The 18,618-nt window shown below is 41.9% G+C and overlaps 1 protein-coding gene across 6 annotated transcripts in view; it reads right to left on the bottom strand.

Moving 5' to 3' along the window:
* Positions 1–3,283: 3,283 nt before the first annotated feature.
* The window catches only part of CREB5 (cAMP responsive element binding protein 5), a 254,418-nt gene continuing 239,083 nt past the window's right edge, over positions 3,284–18,618 (bottom strand). For all 6 annotated transcript variants that reach the window (XM_061351009.1, XM_061351010.1, XM_061351008.1 and 3 more), the window contains 4 exons: positions 13,716–14,039; positions 8,276–8,503; positions 7,455–7,563; positions 3,284–6,280 (listed from right to left, as the gene is read on the bottom strand). In XM_061351009.1, the coding sequence (XP_061206993.1) occupies positions 6,117–6,280; positions 7,455–7,563; positions 8,276–8,503; positions 13,716–14,039 (825 nt within the window). In that variant the 3' untranslated portion in view covers positions 3,284–6,116. The remainder of the gene's footprint in view (positions 6,281–7,454; positions 7,564–8,275; positions 8,504–13,715; positions 14,040–18,618) is intronic.

The following is an 18,618-nucleotide window of genomic DNA, read 5'->3' as shown; positions in this document are numbered from 1 at the left end:
ATGGAGCTGTGACAGAGAGGAGTACAGAGTTCACGGCCATGGGATGAGAAACACTTGGGTCCCAATGATAAAGTCCTTGGCAAAGCTCTCAGTGGCAATTACTACTATTCAGAAGAGCAACTACACCTTTTGTGCAAAATAAGTTGTCTTGTGGAAGCCTGGTAAAGGTTGTTTCTGACAGGCATCTCTTTGCAATCTCAGCCCCAAGGGGTGGGGAAAAAATGTCTCTGGAATTTCCTAAATTCCAACAAGGAAAACATTTCCCTTGAAATGCCCTATCAGCCCCCCCACCTCTCTTGCTTCCTGACAGTGCTGCAGTCTCTGCAAAGCCAGAAGGAGCTTTCAGTGTTCATTTAGAAGGCTGTTGCACAGATTTTTAGTCAAGCAAGAGGTTTGGGTCCAAGAGTGTCATGGCATCAGATGGCATGGTCATACCATGGGCTTTGGGAACAGTTCCACCAGGTGAAACTCAACATCACTAACATTTAATCTGCATAAATGTGGAACCACAGATCCTGAATCCCAGGTATTACACATTGGTCTAAATATAGTGAGTTGTAATTATTGATTCAAGTCCAAGGAGAGCCTGGGAAAGGATCAGATTTCCACTTAGAAAATCAATCTTGTCTGTGAGTGTGTGTGAACACCGACATTTTTGGCCTCATGCAGTTTAGGATTTGCTATAAAGTAATTTTAAAAGATATGGAAAACCAATAATGGTAAGCAATTTAGCTGTTAAGTGTAAAACCACTGATAAAACTGAGATACTGTAAGCTCCAGGGAAAAAAAAAATGGAGGTTATGGATGTAAACAGTGTCTTTTGTCTTTGCAGTAAGATTATTATTTCAGATGTTGAAAAACTGAACAAATTAGTGTGTGTGTGTTTAAATCACTTGAGATTTTATTGCTTTTGTTTGTCCTTAAAAGTTTTTAGCCTCTTTTCTTACTCTTTTTTTTTTTTTAAAGGTGCTGTCCCTAGTCAAGTTATAAGGCAACATATTTTATTGATTCAGAACTCTTAATACATAGTATGGCCACTGTTATCACTGCAGCTTCGCAGCTACTGTGAGTTGGACAACAGTCAAAGTGCATGACAATGCACAACAGAGCCAGTCTCCTGACCTTACAATATACAGGACACTTTGGTTCTCGGGATGAGAGATTATAAATGTAGCTTAGATGCTGCCTCACACACTTTGCATAATAAAACATTTATATGCTGTCATGAAGAGGGTGTAAAGTCTAAGTCACACTGCAGACTGGCTGTTCTCAGCTTCTCTGTTCGAGCAGGTGTGAGAGACAAGTTGTAGATATGCCACCAGTGAAAGCATATAAATGTACCTGGTGCAAACGTTTTACAAGAGTATTTATAAATGATTCAACAAGGGAGAGCAAGAGTGAGAGTGAGAGCTAAAGTGCAATTTTAAAATAATATAAATAATTGAAACGTAGAAATAAGATACTAATTAGTTGTAACTGGTTTTGTTTTATAGGCACAGTTTAGTTTTTATGTCTACAGATCAATCTTTTTCTCTTCTTCCCCCTCCACTAATTTTCTCTGATGTATAATGGAGTTTCAATGGTGTAAATCTAAGGAACACTGCTTAGTAAGAGGACAGAAGAGGCAATGATAAGGCAGTATAGTGCAACTCACTATGTGATATTAGAAAAGAAACAAGGATGGGGTTAGATCTTCCACGGTGATGTATAAAATCAGCCTTAATAAAAAAAAGAAGGAAAATAGACAAGCTTTCCAGTTATATGTTGATCCATGCTTTCTCTAATGAGAGAGCATGTTTTCCAATATAAAGGAAACAACTGAAGGTTTATAATTTGTTTTGTTGTTACCAAAAAAAGAAGGGGAAAAAAAAAAGGCAAAAAGAAAAAGCAGATGCTGCTTTAAGGAAAACATTTAATTCTAGGAATTTCTGTACAACTGACCTCAGCAGACTTTTCCATCTTAGATGGATGACTTCTGCTTGAGACCCTGAAAAACTAAGATGCACACACACCTAGAGTAGTTTATTGCAAAACTAATATTGTAACTTAAAAAAACCAAACAGATTCTGTACAAGAATACTGTTCAAATGGAATGTGTTAAAATAACATTTATTAATAAATACTTTATAAAATTCTATGTGAATACTAAATTAATAGATTCCTGTTTTAAAATTGCTTTGGTCCTCATGAATTTTCATAAATTCACTCTATATGCTTTTTTTCTTAAAAAAGGTATTAGCTGCTAAAAAGCACATTTTACCTAAACTAAAAGGCTAGTTTTCAACACTAGATATTGTTGCTTAAAAAAATATGAATCCTCAAAAGTTGGGCATTTAACAACAGTTATAGCTGGCTTGTTAGTTAACAGGACAGAGTCAGTTAACACACTAAATCCACACGCACTGAGGCACTGAACCATTGACTTTCCACTATTCAGAAGATGGGCAGCAGACATTTAGCTTCATAGCAGGAATTAACTCCCAACAGCATGAAATTCTCCATAAATCATCATCATCGTGGTCCTTATAAAACACACCATGATAGCACACAAACTACTTGTCTCCCACAGGCAGCATTAGGAATATGGCTTGCATATATTCAGGGGAAGGGGGGGGCAGGGATGAAGGAACCGCATCACAACATCGTTTCTTTCCAATTGGAGTATTGCAGTTGTCCGTGGCTGAGATTTCCAACGTGCTTCCAATGTTGTGCGATGAGAGATACTGTCCACAGAAATACTTCCTCCTGAGCAAGGTGCCGGATGGGGCTCGCTGCCCTGCTAGTGCCTGGGAGAGCAGGCAAGGGAAGCGGTCCGAGTCATTCTCTGGTAGTGGGATGGGGCACGGAGCCTGGCTAACCCGGAGACAGGCTGGACTGGTGGGGCAGGAGGACAGCGGAGCAATCTCCAGTAGTAGCTCATGGAAAAACAGGATTTCTTCTTGATGGAAGAGACTGGGAAGTGCATTTAGAGTGACATGCTTAGGAAGAGGCCACTGCCACTAACTGCAGCAGAGAGACAATCCTGGGGACAGAGGGGCAGGGGCTTCTCCTGCAGCCCTCGCTCAGGCAGCCTCCAGTGCCCAGCTGGACCGGCAGCTTGAGGAAAGGCTGCGGGATCATTCCCGTGGAAAATAAGAGCATTTTAATGTGGAAGCAAATCTGATGAATAATATAAGGTGCCTGGTACAGTTGGTCCTTTTACTGATGTTATAGCCGATATAAATATGCTGCGTGTTGTCTTGGCCTGTGAACCTGCGACAGAGTTACAAGAAGCAATAGCAAATAGTTTTTCATCCTTTACTTATTTCCACATCACTAGCAAGGATTATACCTAAAGGCCAATAGTATAGAGAGGAGACATTTCATTGTAATTACACATTTAGGCCAACATGTGTAGTTGGCTTGCCTAGTTAGCATTAAAAAAAGAAATAATTGAGCTATATATAATACACATCAGTCAAACTCTCAAGTAGCTGAATTTAACAAAACATAGGCAAGGTTTTTGTATTTTTTTCTTCTTTTTTTTTTTCTTCTTTTTAATGTAGAGGCTTTCAGTTTACCAGCTAAATATTTTAATTGAGGAGACTGAATAAAATGAAGCTAAACTGTAATTCTAGTGCAGTGTAGCTCAACTGGGTATTCTAATATTTCCAACAACTTTGATTTTTATTTTTTAATGTATTTAAGTGCTACCCATATAAAGGGAAAGTTCTTAAATTAACCCTGCGATGACATTTACTTTTTCATGGTGAATGATGAAATTCAGACACAGGGGAAATGGCTTATTTGGTTTTTTTCTTACATAGCGGATACTCAGCTGGAATATTTTGCTCGACTGCATATTTGAAAAAAGTTCCCTTGGGAGCCATGATGAAGCAAAACCATTTAGCTATTACAACAGGAGGTTAACAAAAAATTATAGATTCGGTATTTAAAACACTTTAAAAGTATTTGTTTGTCTAAAATATAATAGAAAATCCTTTACATTTGTATTTTTTCGTAACTTTTTGGTTCTTAGACTATATAATCAAGTCAAGATTTACACTGTACATTAAAAATCTTCCTTTGAATGTACTTGCATAAATGGAAAGTGAGTTGTTAAAGAAAAGAATACTGATAAGAAGTTAGTTAGAGAGATAAGAACTAATTCAGAAATGAATGACCCTCAGAATTTTGCCTTCCCTTCCAGGCTGGCCCTGCTCCTTACGGTGCCTCACATTTCAGTTTTTTCACTCTCCCTCCTGCATGGAGATGAGCCGCCCTCCTCAAACCCAAGACTCCTCTAAAACCCAAAGACACAGTCTTAGAGGAGGAGAACTTTGCTTCGGAACAAAGCATGTTCATGGTTAGAGGATTTGCCAGGAATAATGTGAATTAGGTTTTGCTATTAAAGACGTAGCTCAAAATGTTTCAACATTTATCACCAGCTCAGAGCCTGCTCCCTGAGTAAGCAGCGGGAGGTTTTGCCGTTGACAGATTTGAGAGCAAAATCAGGTCCCAGTATAAAGCAAGGCAGCATAATTAACTGGCATCATCTCCGTCTGATTTTCCCATCAATCACTGGTACCACTTGGGATGCAAATCAGTCACACTGAGGGGCAGGCCCAGAGTCCAAACAAAAACCTTAATTGTGGCATAAGGCTCTTTTCCAGACCCTCTTTGCAGGACTGAATTTTATCCAGAGTGCAGTGGGATTTGCCATTCCTGCAGTGCTTTTTAGCGGCTGCATGCCTTCTAAAAATTATTTAGCGTCCTAATGAGACAATTCCTTACCCGCGGTAAAGGGGTGTTAAGTGCCATTAAAGTCAGTGAAGCTACACTGCTGTCTGCCAGGTCAGGATCAGTCCATGGATGCTTAAACGAATGCCTGCAAAGAGCAGGTCTTTCCCTGTGAATTAAAACTGGCATTTTTCCAGCTGGTCAGAACCATTACACTGATTTATTTCTCATTTATAGCCTGTGAAACCTGAGGCTGTTAGCTTTTGTTGCTAGAACAACGCAATTGGGTTAGGGAACAGAACTTTTCTGAATTAGTATATACTACATGGATTTTTCTATGTTAATGACTGGCAGTGCAAAAGAATTCCTGTGATTCTCAGGTGTCATTTGCTATGCCTGTACCTCACTGCAGAAGCTCACAGAGCTGCTAGCATCAACACAGCTGGCTCTCAGTCCTGCTTCACCTGGGGCTGCACTGCTTTTGCCTTTCACTGTTTATTAAAAACACTAAATCAGGAGCATTTCTTTTTTTTTAAAGCCAAATGCTCAGCACAGCCCAGCTGCGGGTGAAGAGCTAGTGAAAGCAGCAGCCGCGCCAACAGTTTTTAGCTGGGCTTGAAGTTTTTGCTTGTTCATCACCATTCTTTCAGAAAAAGAGAGGGAAGTGAGAAAGCCTTGGAATGAAAAAAAAAAAAAGCAGGGTAGAAAAAGAGAAAAAGCTGGGGATGAAAAGGTTTTGGGAAGGGAAAAGGAAGGTGTGAGAATAACTGGGCGCGGGGGAGGGAAAGGCCAGGGTAGGGGAGAGAGGAGAAGGGGGAGGTCTAGTCAAAAGAGCACGTTATTTGGGCTCGATTTTGTCCTGATAGCCACATCCTATATAACTGCTTTGAAAGAGGCTCTGAATGCAAGACGGGGTCTGATGATAGCACAACGCTAACTCTTTCTTTACTATGCTATCAGCAGATCCCTTCTCTCTGTATTTATAGCCTAATTACTCCTAGTTACATACATATGACTCTGTTTAATACTTTTCATGCCTCACGCTGGCTAACAAGCTGCAGTTTAACACAACTCGGCATTTCTGAGGCATCAGGCTAGACTGGTGAGAAGGAAACATGACTATGTACAGAAACAGTTAGGTTTATAAACAAGTAACTGGTACCAAAAAAACTGGAGAAAGCACCAAAGCATTTCTCAAGCTGATAGCATATTAATTGCATAACTCCCTTTCATGTAACTAAGTATAAAAGACATTTTAATAACTATAAAAATGAAAGCCAGAGTCTTTCAAGAACTGAGGAATCTTCCAGGCTTGAGTTACGGTTGCAAATGTCCTTAGCACAGAGGACGCTTTGATATGCTACCACACTCCCCTAGCAGTTTCTGACCAACCACCTTTAAAGGATGGGGTTGATGTCTGTTCTGTGGCTGGCGAGCTGGGTTAGAGTGGAGCTTCCCACGACGTCGCTGACAGAGGAGGAGGTTGTGATGGTGTTGTGTTGGATGACTTGCTGCTGGGAGCAAGCTGGGACCGGGCTCGCAGGAGGACTGCTCTCAGGACCTGGGAAGGGGGTGAGGGCACAGAAACAACGCACATTCATATTTCCATCCGAGTAACACGCCCAGGCTCGGTGACACTCCTGGAAAAGGGATGTACCACTATGCAGCACTACTAACAACCTGAGGCATGCACAAGTCCCAGGATTTCAAAATACACAGTTATCCAACACTCTCCATCTTCTGATCTTTTCCAGCTTTTGTTTTATTTTTTTTTTTTTTAAGACAGCTTCTCTGATATCAACCTGACCTCAGGAGTTGGGACCTTGAAGTAAGTCCAAGACCTGAACGACTACAAAACCAATGTTGGGATAAAAATCTGATATCCTAAGGTCTATAAAATCAGTTGGGACACTTAAAAGCCTTATTTGCTCCAGCAAGAATCAAAATGAGAGTGCAGTGCACTGCAGCACAGAAAATCTAATTCAAGCAACAGTTGACAGGCATGTAATGTAATTATATATTTTTTGTCTTTGAGTATTGTTAAAAAAAGACAGATGCATAGTGATGCAGAGGAGACAGAAATGGGCTCTATTTTAAGGGGACACCGCAATCTAGCAGATATTAACCCTAAGTCTCTTTTGAGCTGCTCTAGAGCCAAGCAAAGAGTTTGTCCCTAAATTACCACACTCATAAAATGCATCAATTAGAATCAATTCAGCGTCTCCATTAAATGATAACTTTGTGGATAAAAGAAAGATTAAGAGTTAAGAAAGAGTTAACAAACCTTGAAAACCTGTGCCACGCCTGGTCTGTGCCACTGTCAGAGCACAGGACCATTTTCACTGGAGGGAACTGTAATATTTTCCTTTATAACTTTCCTTTTGAGAGTTATTTTAAGGTTCTGGCAGTGCTGTGCCCAGGAGGACTCTTGCAGGTTTGGAGCTGTGAGTTCAAGCAGGATCCTCCACAGGGGAGCGAGCGTCCATCCATGTGCATCTCCTTGCCGAAGGGAGGGGTGGGGAAGGCTAGCTCTGCTGTGTGGGATGCAAACCAGGGCTTTTTTGGTTTGGTGCGGGGCTGGATAAGTAAGGGCAAGAGATTGGATGGCTCGGATGATGTTTGAGAAGACAGGTTCAAGAGATAATATGACCAACAAGGGGTTCTGGAGGGAAGAACTGGAAACTTTGCTTTCCTGTGAGGAGTGTGGAGACAGTGCAAACATACCAGCTACTTACTTAGATATCCTTGTGATTCTTTCTGCATAGCTGTTATTGGACAGTCTTTATGTGTTAACAATAACTGTTTCAGCTGTGCTACCTCATTTTTCAGCATGGAAACTTCGTTCTAGAAAAGAAAGAGAGGGTTTGGTTTGCCACAAAGCTTAAACCAGGCTCTTCTGCAACGTTTTAACCCAAGAACACAGAAATTGCACAACTTCAGGAGAACTGAGCAAAACTGGCACACGGTGCTCGTGTGCTGGATTTATGATAACATTTGTCCATGATGTTATTTTATAACTTGTTCTGAAGGCAACTTGGCTTCCTGGAAGCACACAGGAACACCTATGAATGGGGCAGAACTACTGTGCCCACCATAAGAAGGGCAGCACTGTAAGAAAGGCTTTTATCATCATACTCAGGGTATTTTTGTCTATTCATATGAGTTTTCTTACTGTTAGACTGACCTATTTACACTCCTATCTTGCTTGCTTTGACTGAAGGTTTAGCTACACGCCCTTCTCTAAAATAGTCTTTTACAGCTGAGTTAATGGCACTTCCAAAAAAATCCCCCTGAAAAGCAATGACAAGAAAAGAAAATAAACACAACTACATCTAGTGAAGGCTTCTAAATTCCAAGACAGCTTTTTCCTGGCTTATCCCACTAAAATGTAATTATTTTTTTAATTGAAGCACACACATCTTGATTAACGGACTTTGATTATGCCCCTGCTCTTGCTAGGAGCCGGCTGTATGGGGGCAGCCCCAAAGGCACCACCAGCCCCTCCATGCACAAAGAGCCCCTCTGTGTCCTCGGGGGTGCAGACAGTGTCTCGCACCTGAAGCTGCATGTTTGTCTGGGTGAGCTCTTCTGCTTTCTTTTCCAGTGACATCACCCAGACCTTCCTCTTCTGTCTGCAGCGCGTGGCGGCGGCTCGGTTCCTTTCCAGAAATTTCCGCCTCCTCTCATCCGGGTCCTCGTCTACCACCCTCCTCCTGCGGCCTCCAGTCGGCTGCGGTGGCTGTATCGTCTGTGTGGGCTGCATCTGCTGCGCTGCCGGCGAAACCTGGGGAGAAGAAGAGGTTTGGCACAGGGTGGTGAGGGGGAAAAGTTACCGAGGGGGATGCTGAAGTGGGAAGGGAAGTCTCACATGCCCATCCTGCTGCCCGGCGAGGTCTGCAACAGGCACAAGTTGAAAGGCTGCAGCAGTTGCCATTGAAATTAGCTGCTGGCAAATCTCTGCCATAGTCAAAGGGGGCATTTTCTGGAAATGATCCTCTGAATATTAGTAGGGAAAATATTTTTCACCTTACAGTTAGTCATTGAAAATGTTCACATAGGTACTTTCTCTGCCACCACCTATTTCAAACCTGAAACATTTAAGTTTCCCTCAGCAACTGTTTCAATCAAAGCAGGGGACTGTAGTATCTTTATTTCTGTCTCTCTTTTTTCCCCAGTTGCCTCCACAGCTTTAGGGCATTTCTATTTCCCAGACTTCCCCATCTCCATCTCATGCTTTACCACCTCTGGAGATGGTACCTGCAACACTCTTTCCACCAGAGTGGAGCTGGGAAGCCTCAGGCTGGGATCATGCAAGACCAGCCGACCTCAGTGCCCCTCACCGGGGATAAAAGAAAGGATTTTAGGTATCTGAACTTGAACCCATCTTTGGGTATCCCTGCACTGGATGGAGAAGGGTTATTCCCCTTACCAAGCATTTTCATTTGACCTCTGTGGATGCTATGCTCCCTTTTATTCAGCAGCCTGGCTTTGACAATAGAGGCACACTACATCTATTCCTGCTGCTATGAAACTAGGAAAAAAGTATGTACTGGTGCTTTTTCAAGTGCAGGAGAGTATCAGTCCTGCTCCACAGAGTAACTGGTGCGTTACAGAAAAGGTGTGTGGTAGGGACAGTCTCACATAGTCTGTACTCCACTCCTGGGTGGATGAAACACATACCCATGTCCCTGTCAGGAAGAAGCATCAGACTTAACATTCAGCTACCTTGGAATAACCAGCTTTTGGACTGCTTTCCTGCCTTCCCAAGGTGCCCAGGCCATGGGGTCTGGACTGCTCTTGGGGCTTGGGACCCCAGCGCATGGGTCCCATTGCTCACACCCAATTTGAGCTGCTGCTGCAGCTCACATTGCTGCTGCCACGCCAGCACAGTCTGGAATAGTCTGGAAACCTGAATTGTTGACTTAAAATTAACCCTCTTGTCCTGGCAAAGGCCCAAACCTCCAAGGTGCTTCCTTTGACTCCAGGGAGTGGACGTACTCAGCGCTTTGTCAGACTGAGCCCTGAATTTCAATTGCAGCAATTAACATGTGTTTGCTTAACACTTCTGTCTGTCTCAATTAAAATGATACTATCGTCTTGCGAGGTCGCTTTTCTGTCTAGAATCTAGCCACAAACTGTGAAGAAGACTTCGCTTCCTCCCCCAGCTCACTTGTGCCAATTAAAGTGGCAATTTTATGTGTAATTACTCTGTGCATCTGATAACTCTTTTTGCATGAAGCCAAACGTATTCCCAGCTTTATGTTGCATATGTTGCACAGTCAGGGAATCTCTCTCACAGAAGCAGAAAAATATTTAAAAAAAATAACCATCTAAAAATAAATAAGCCACCCTGCACTTTCTGGCTGATTTTTAAAGTTTCATCCTGTATTAACTTTGTATGTTTGCTGGTAAAATCTCCAGCCCTCTGTCCACACCAGGGGCTGGCATCTCAGGACTATGGCAGCTGTAGTGGCTGCAGCCACCAGCACCATGCACGACCACCGGCCATATCTCCCATCACCACCAGCATCCCAGGGCTGCCACCTGGAGATCACTGGCAAGGGATGCCAGCTGGGGCTGAGCACAATGCCTCTTTAGCAATATGCCTAAGCAAAGAGGCCACACAGATCCCTTAATGTCAACATGTCATCAAAGGCCCCTCACTTTCTCTATCTCACACACACACACCTTTCCAGACTTCAGAGATCTGTTATTTATGTTTCCGGACACCAAAAGCTTTTCTTATCCCATTTCTCTCCTTTTCAATTCAGCTTTAAAAATTCCTGTTTCTTAACTCTCTCAGTGGGGACTGCTACACAGGCAGAAAAAGGTAACTATACGATTCTTTGGGTTTTTTTCCTTATACAGTCATTTTCTCCTGAATAACTAGTGAGTCATTTTGGTTTTAGAATGTAACAGTCTTTCGGCAGTCGGAGCGCATTTTCAGAACAACAAAACCTCCTCTCTATCTCTGGCAGATAGTAATTATAAAGTTGCCATTACATCACTAATAATGTCACGTGGGATAATTAACTGACTCTTATTAGATAGCTCTTAACCCTGAAATCTGTTAGGCTAGATCTTAGTATCTGTCCTAGCATCTTTCTCTAGCTGGATTTCACTTCACTGCCCTGCCCAGAGACAAAAGAGAGAAAATGAACATGTACTGAAATTGAAGTTAATGTTTTTCTTAGAGGATGCTAATCAAATCCATAATGAAGACAAGCATAGGACAGCTAAGGGAATGAAACAACATCCAAACTCTGCTTAAGCTATCGCTCTGGCAAGTTTGATATAAAGAAACCTTCATGGGACCAACAGAGGAATCATTTCTGTAGTAGCTGAGGCAACATAGCTACAACTTGATAAAATACTTCACTTCCTCAGAAAGTGGTTTCTACTTTTATGTTTGATCCAATTTCTCTCTGTTCTTTGCTACTTACCATAAAACTAATACCCATTAATTCATTCTATGAAAGCATAATTCATTGGGCTCCTGTGTATCAAAATGATAGCTGAAAAGCATGAAATGAATTCCAACATTACAGAAGGGTGTGGTGTAGAATAATGGCAGTCTCAGCATGGGAGCACATGGCTTACAGTAGCGTGGACCATGCTGTCATTTGGCTGGTGGTTTGGAATGAAAGAATCTGGCTCAGAAGAATAAGGAGGTTAATAATTAGTAAATCACACCATAAAATTAAAGTCTGCTGGAGCAATCTGACCCCCAAAGAGGCCGTTGCCATGGGGACTATGGATGAGCTTAGAAAGTAATAACCATGTGATTATTACTCAGCAAACTCTTCTTTTCTCCCCACTAGCACATCTGTTCAGAGATTGCTATTGCTTTCACTCCATGGGAGCAGACACGCATCAAGAGCTCTGCTGCCTGGGGAAACTGCTGATCCTAGGATTCCTGCTCCATCACCCTCCATTCCCAGGTGAAGGAGCGGAGGAATGACACATGTATGAAAAGGTGAAGACCTTCCTGATCCCCAATGGGGCCTGTTGCCTCCAGGGACATGCTGTAGGTGGCAAAGATCATCTGACTGCACAGGCCCAGCTCCAGAGACTGTTTGGTGCTGGGACACAAGGGTAAATCTGACATAGCAGTGTGGCTGCCACTCAGTGCACCTATTCTGGTGTCTGTATGACTTCTTGAATAGCTGTGAGCCTTTTGGGCTGCCTACCTAATAGGGAACACAAAGCACAGAAGTCTAGGCTGTCGTAACAGGAAGGAGTATAAAAAAGACATGGACTTGCCCCAGCAGGTCCAGAGGAGGGCCCACTCACTCATTGACCTTATCCCTAAAACTGGAAGATTTTTAGTTGTCTGGTAACTGCTTTCTCCTCACCTGGTAAAATTGGTAATGTGGATGTTTTACAGCAATGCTCCATACCATGGTACCTGACTCCCTCACCTGCATTACCATGTTTATCCTCCCTCACCTCAGTGAGGTGTCAGTACTATCACCCTTGTTTTAAAAGCGTCAGAGAGGTTAAGTGACTTCCTTAATCTAATCCATGAAGTTCTTAGTCTGCTAAGCACAACTGTATCCTTACTCTGTCATGGATCTCGAAGATGGTCATCAGGTTACTTTTGGTTTCTCTGTTATGAGATACTTTTTATTGAAGTTTTTAAACAACTCCAAGGAAGATAACTCATTAACAGATGAGAAAATAATTTAATTCACAAAGTGAAAACTGAACTAAACTTAGGAAAGCGCTGGACATCTTCTCACGGGAGTCTGCTGCTTTCTTATTTAGACTGTTTCTCTAAAGCTGACAATTCATTTTACATTAGCAAATGCTTCAGGGAAATCCCATGTGCTTGCAGCCTCTGCAATAATAAAGCTAGATGTTAGTAAATAGTTAATGTTGTGGGACACTGGGATGTCAGCCAAATCCTCTCATTTTCTTTAATGTTTTCTAAGAGCTTGGCTGAAAGGTATTTTCAAGCAACACAATACTTCACAGATTGAACTTCTTGTGGCTGGCACTCCTTTTTGTCCTCATTCTATGCACTGCCCACTTGTCTTCCTTAAATTTGCTCCCTAGACCTCGCATGTTACAGTCACTGCCCCAGGGCTTTACTTTTCTTATGGGATCCTGATACAGAAGCCTATCATCTTGAGACATTAATAGAATTCCTCTTAAAAAATGACTCTGCTGAAGTCTGTGCTTACTAGTTCATTAGTTCAAGAAACATTCAGTTCAGATATTGAATTGTCCAAATTGCTGAAGCCAAAATATTTGTCCAAAAATTGAGATCTTCATTTCATTCAATGGAGACCTTCACTGAGTTACCATCTGAATCCAATTCAGAATTGCCTTCCTGGTTTAAATCTCTCTCCTTGAACTGGTTTCACCATTTTCTCCTATCACAACACCTACCAGCTATTGCCTGCACTCTCAGCCAATCTTGTCTTTCTCTCATACTTTGCAGATGAGGGCTTCTCTCCCCTTCACAGGGTCTGGATCATTTCTTCTTTTCCTCAAAGCCAGTGTATCTTACCTTAGAACTTCCCCTCCTATCTCCAGTCATGAACACATACACCCACTCATACCAGTGCCATTTCAGAGATGGTGCTATGTGTTTCTGCAGGTAGAACACATACAGCTCTTCAAATCTTGGCCTGGGAAGTTCAGGTTCAAGCACATTAAGCAACATACATAATATGCTAATCTCCACAATAAATCTCATCCATAAAAGGATATGTGGCAATTCGCAGAGCTCACAGCACTGAAAAACCTTGGAGCTCCTTATAAAGTAAGATATTACAAATGTCTAGCAAATTAAGCAGCAAAACAAGTTGTTGCTTCACTCCATTTTCTGAATAAAGTTTGGGCTTCTCCACCACTAGTAGCAGACATTTATGAATAGCCTGAGGGGGTTGTATCTAACAAGACATGTGCATGTAGAAACAACACAGGGATCAGACTTTAACTCTACATAACAGCAAAACTCAGCGATGCAGCATGGCAGGAAGGTCTACCTGTGCTTGTCCACTGGAGTGCAGTGGGGGGTGCGGCGAGGTCTGGTGATGTGCCGGGTGTGCGTGAAGGTGCGAGTGAGAGTGGTGGTGGGGATGATTCTGCTGGTGATGAGGCTGAGGATGAGGATGGTGCGTCGGGTGCTGGTGCTGATGCGGGTATGAGTGATGAGGTGGCAGTGTCTGGTGCTGATGAGGATGTGAGTGCATATGATGGTGCGGCGTCTGGTCCTGCCGTGAGCTCATCATTTCCATCATGTGGCCCATGGTGTTCATATTCCCATTTGACATGGCGGCAGGATGATGAGTCAGCGCTGCCTTCAGTCTCTGGAACAGAACAAGGCAGAAAATTCAGCATTCATACACAATGAGCTGAGCAACCAGAACAGGATTTCTGCTGCTGTAGAAGCGGTGCTTGTCCTGTGTTCTGAGATTTATTTAGTTTTTTCCTTGCTGTTCCCTTGATAAAAGGCATCTTATTTCAGTTTGAGAAAGAACATATTCAGGAGCTTTAATCTAGTTTTCCACTGCAAATATGTGAAGATATAAACATCTCAACTGAAATGTAACAGTTACACATTTCCTACTGTGCTGCTGAGGAAAAATAACTGGCTCTTATCCTTTTCTTTAGCCAGCTCACTAGTGTTAGCTTCATCAAGCTTGTATTCTTGTAACTTTTAAAAAGGAAATTCTGATTAAAATATAAGTGAGACAAAGTTCTCATCTTGTTTTTACTACAGATATTATTTAAGAGACTCATTGATAAATATACTGCATTAATGCATTTTTCAAATTCAGGCTCAAAAGTCTTCTAGCACCCAACCTGTTCTTACATCACAAAGACAGGAAAATAACGAGGGTGGCCTCAACCTCATCCTCTTTCTGTGCTGGAAAGCTAAAAACCTCCTGTGTCGTTATTGCATGCTAATCCCTCCTTCTGTTTTGTACACTTCACATTTGTGCTGTCACTGGTTTGGGCCCCGGAGACTTGATGAAGACAAAACTCTCCTTATTATCAATGGGATTTGTTCACTTTTCCCTGAACACCACCAGAGGGCAATGGGAAGGGCTGCCACATTTTGGACTGCAGGATAGGGCCCTTGTATACTAAAGCTGGAGCTGGAATACAGAGAGGAAAAAAAAGAAGTTTCCTTTCAGTGCCGTTACAGGGTCATCCCAAAGCTGTGAGCTGCCCTGGTACAGAGACACCTCACTGGTGTCCCCTGTATCTGTGAGTTGCAGATGACAGTCAGAAGATCCTACAAGCCAACATGGCTAAAATCTGCCAGTGGAGAAACAATGACCAGATTGAATTGCATTTTGGTTTTGTCTTTAAAGTAAAGAGAATGAATGCCAGCACACTCGGATCCCACAGATGGGAATGTCAATCTGCGTTATATTGAAATGTATCATCTGTTATTGCCTGTGCAACTCCACTGCAAGGCCAGAGGGAAAGGTAAAGGCTGGTGCCTTATTGTGTTTGTGTATCTGGCAGTGAGGAAGAAACAAATTCTTACAAAGAAATAAAAAGAAAAACATTAGAAAAGCTCATTACAAAGAAATAAAAAAGAAAAACATTAGAAAAAGCCCCCAACAAACAAACAAACCCAAACAAAAGAAGAAGGTTGTGGGAGGCAAAAAGAAATAACAGGGTCAATTTAAAGTGTCATATTCAAATTTTTGTATCCCACATGTCTTTGCAGACTTCATGAAGATCATTCCACTGAGACACTGTAATAGATCCATTAATCCAAAGCTGGTGGTTTATTTCACTAACAATCGACTGGCTGAACAAGACTTAAAAAAAAAAAAAAAAAGAAAGAAAAAGAAAAGATACATTTGTAAAGCATCAGTGCCTTGGTTTGTGTGAAGAAAAGCTAGATTGATGACTTCTAAGAAGTTTCCTTAAGAAAGCCTATCAAACCATGACCATCAAAACCAGATGATCTTCTCTAAGCAAGATGGAGGCAACTATGGCAGTGGAGTTAAATACGCCTTTCCCTACACTCTAAAGTCAGAACAGAGCTCAATCTAATATCAGTAGCAGTAACTGATCCTGGGTGTAACATGGAAGACTTTAGCAGTTGTTGCCCTTAATGTTTCCAAATTGAAGTGCTACCCTGGTAGCAAGCAGCAATTCACAATGCTCAGAATAACTGGTGTTACTCAGGAGTGTGCTAGGAAAAATACGGAAAACAACATATAAATAAGTCAAGTAATTCTGCATATGGTTCTTCTTCAAAACGAAGACCTTTTTTATGGAGTTGAGACACCACACAGATCTAAGCCAAAGCACCACCAAAAGCTGGTCTAACTTTGGTTTCTGAATCAAAATGCAAAATAACCAAGCTCTCATTAGCCATCAGTTTTATGTGATGAATACCTAACAAAATCTACCCATGCTATATTTGTCAGAGACCTCTGAAGCTGAACTACAGCATGTCTTATTCTAAACTGCAGATTTTCAAAGCAAAAAAAAAAGGAGGGAAAAACTTAATCTGTGAATAAACATTTTTTTTTCAGCTGTAAAAACTGTGGCTTATTAGTGTGGCACAACTTCAAGGAGAATAAATTATTTTGTTTTCTTTCCATAGCCCCTTCTACCACATCCACTTATTTGAGATAGCAAATCAAGAGAGACAGTGAGAGGTCTGACATGCAGCTGGTTTCAGTCAATAGGGGTCATTTCCATTTGGACTGTGTATTTTACAAGCTCCTTGTTCACTGTTCCCAATGGGAGGGTGGGCCAGCTGCCCTGGATCCTAGTCCTGGTAAGAAACCAGCTCTCTACCTCATCCCATCCCAGCACAGTAACAGCCATCACCCGGCCCTCACCTCCCTTTAACGTTGTGCTTAGAACAGCTTTGTAGCAGCGACAGCCGTGCCTGCCCACACACACCCGGAGCAGCGTTTATCTTCCATTAACCAGTCGCTCCTGCCCATCAGAAACACTGGGGGAATGATAAACATTTTCTTTCTGTTTGGTCTTCAACGAGATCAATTGTTTGGGATGTTTTAGTTAGAGCACAAGGAGGGAAAAGCACCAGAACTTGGTGAACTCTTTGCATTGAGTATGTGTGGAGCTGGAAGGGCAGGCTGCATTTTTGTTATTGTTCTTTTTATGCGGTCTAATTGCAAACAGCTGCTTTAGTTTAGTGTCAAATGAAATGGCATGGCATCAAAATTGAGCTTACTGGACTCACTACATTAGCAAATCCCTTCTAGAATGATGCGGTAACTTGGGACCTGATCCTGCAGCCATTCGTTTTTTCAGGAAATGTGTGACTGACTTCACCAGGTACCCGGCAGTTCGCAGACCGGAGCTGAAATGGAGAGCTCAATACCCAGGTCTGCTCTCATCAAACCCCAAATCCTTGCCAACCTCACTGCTGTGTTTCTTAGGGCACAGTTCCTCTTCTCTCCCTTTTATACTGCAGTTTTCAAAACATTCCCCACCAACCTCAAGCCAAGAGGGAATGCAGGTGCTTGTCTTACCTGGCGTTTGGCCCTTATTGATTATTATTTCATCAAAGTGACCAACATCAGTTACAGCCAACTTGATCATGACATTTCTATTAATGGTTGTCAGTGACACAGACATGAGAGATTTTTCATAGAGAACGGCCTGCTTTGCCTTTCATCAAGTGAATAAAGAAAATTCCCTTTGGATCCTACACTACAGTAAGCCAGGAACACATAAATTCTCACCTTTGATGTTTAGGAGGAAATAGAAACAGTGGATATTAGCACTCCACAGGTAGGAGTGTTGAGCTCCCTGCAGTCCCCCTAACTGACACACATACTCTAAGTTAACACCTCAAAGAACTTATCATTGTACCCGGAACATCAGGGTTTTTGGAAACAGTGTTCACAGTGCCTTCTCCATCTAAAGCCTGACATGGTGCAGTGAACTGCTTGATGTTTCTTTTTATCATCATACATCACAATTCAGTCTCTGAACATCTTTGGGAAAACCCTAAGTCTGCCAAAAATGGGCTACAAGCATTTCAGATAATGATGTAAAACTGCATCAGCTTCCCTAACACCTATGCAGATCAAGATCTTGCTGCTTTCTGAGTTTTCTCTATCATGATATGCATTTCAAGGTTGCCATGTCTTTTGCTCCACCTTTCTTTCTCCTGTATTGCTAGTGAAAACAAGACAGCATATTCTTTGGTTTGTCAGAAGAAAAAAACCTGTAACTGCAAATTGGGAGGTTGCTGATGCTTTCCCCACAACAAAAAACCCAAATAATTTTTGGGTTTTCATATGTATGTAAATATTTATAATATCTATAGTGTATTAAATTTATAGTGAAACAGGCTATAAGTACAGTATTATATTATATACCATAATCTGTATATGACAATAAACTACGACCTTTTCCCACTTATTCTTCAGTGAAGAAATGACAAAAATGTCTCCCAATTTTACAGACGATATTACCTGTGTTTCCATCAAACAGTAAGCTATTATTTCATCCATTTGAATTTTAGGTTGGGACAGACATGGATTGCTGGTTTTTAATAGGACTGAATTGTTCTGAATAAGTACATGTTGCTGCACTCAGAAAAAAATCTATCCCCTTTCTGGTCTGCATGTCCAAATCCTACTAAATTAGAGAAGAGACAAGACCAGTGTAGTATCAGCTTAATGTCTGGCATATTCTTATCAGGAGATTTTATCAGAACCCTGTAGGCAGATGAAATATGATCTCAAAGATATTTTCTTGCACTGTGATTCTAGTCCCTATTATATAGGGGTGTAATAAGTTCTCCCACGGGGGAAAGAAGACACTAGAGAGGAGTGAGAAGTCAGAGAAAAGCCCCAGACGTCAAGCATCCCCACACATATGCAATTAGATAGTAACATCAGGGTAAAAATCCTGACTAGCCAAACTTCAGGG

The sequence above is a fragment of the Neopsephotus bourkii genome, unplaced genomic scaffold, assembly GCF_033783945.1.
Source record: "Neopsephotus bourkii isolate Nb327-2 ecotype Australia unplaced genomic scaffold, CSIRO-AGI_Nbou_v1 NB_549, whole genome shotgun sequence".
NCBI lineage: Eukaryota > Metazoa > Chordata > Aves > Psittaciformes > Psittacidae > Neopsephotus > Neopsephotus bourkii.
Note: the sequence above shows the minus strand (reverse complement) of the source record. Positions and strands in the feature narration are given on the sequence as shown.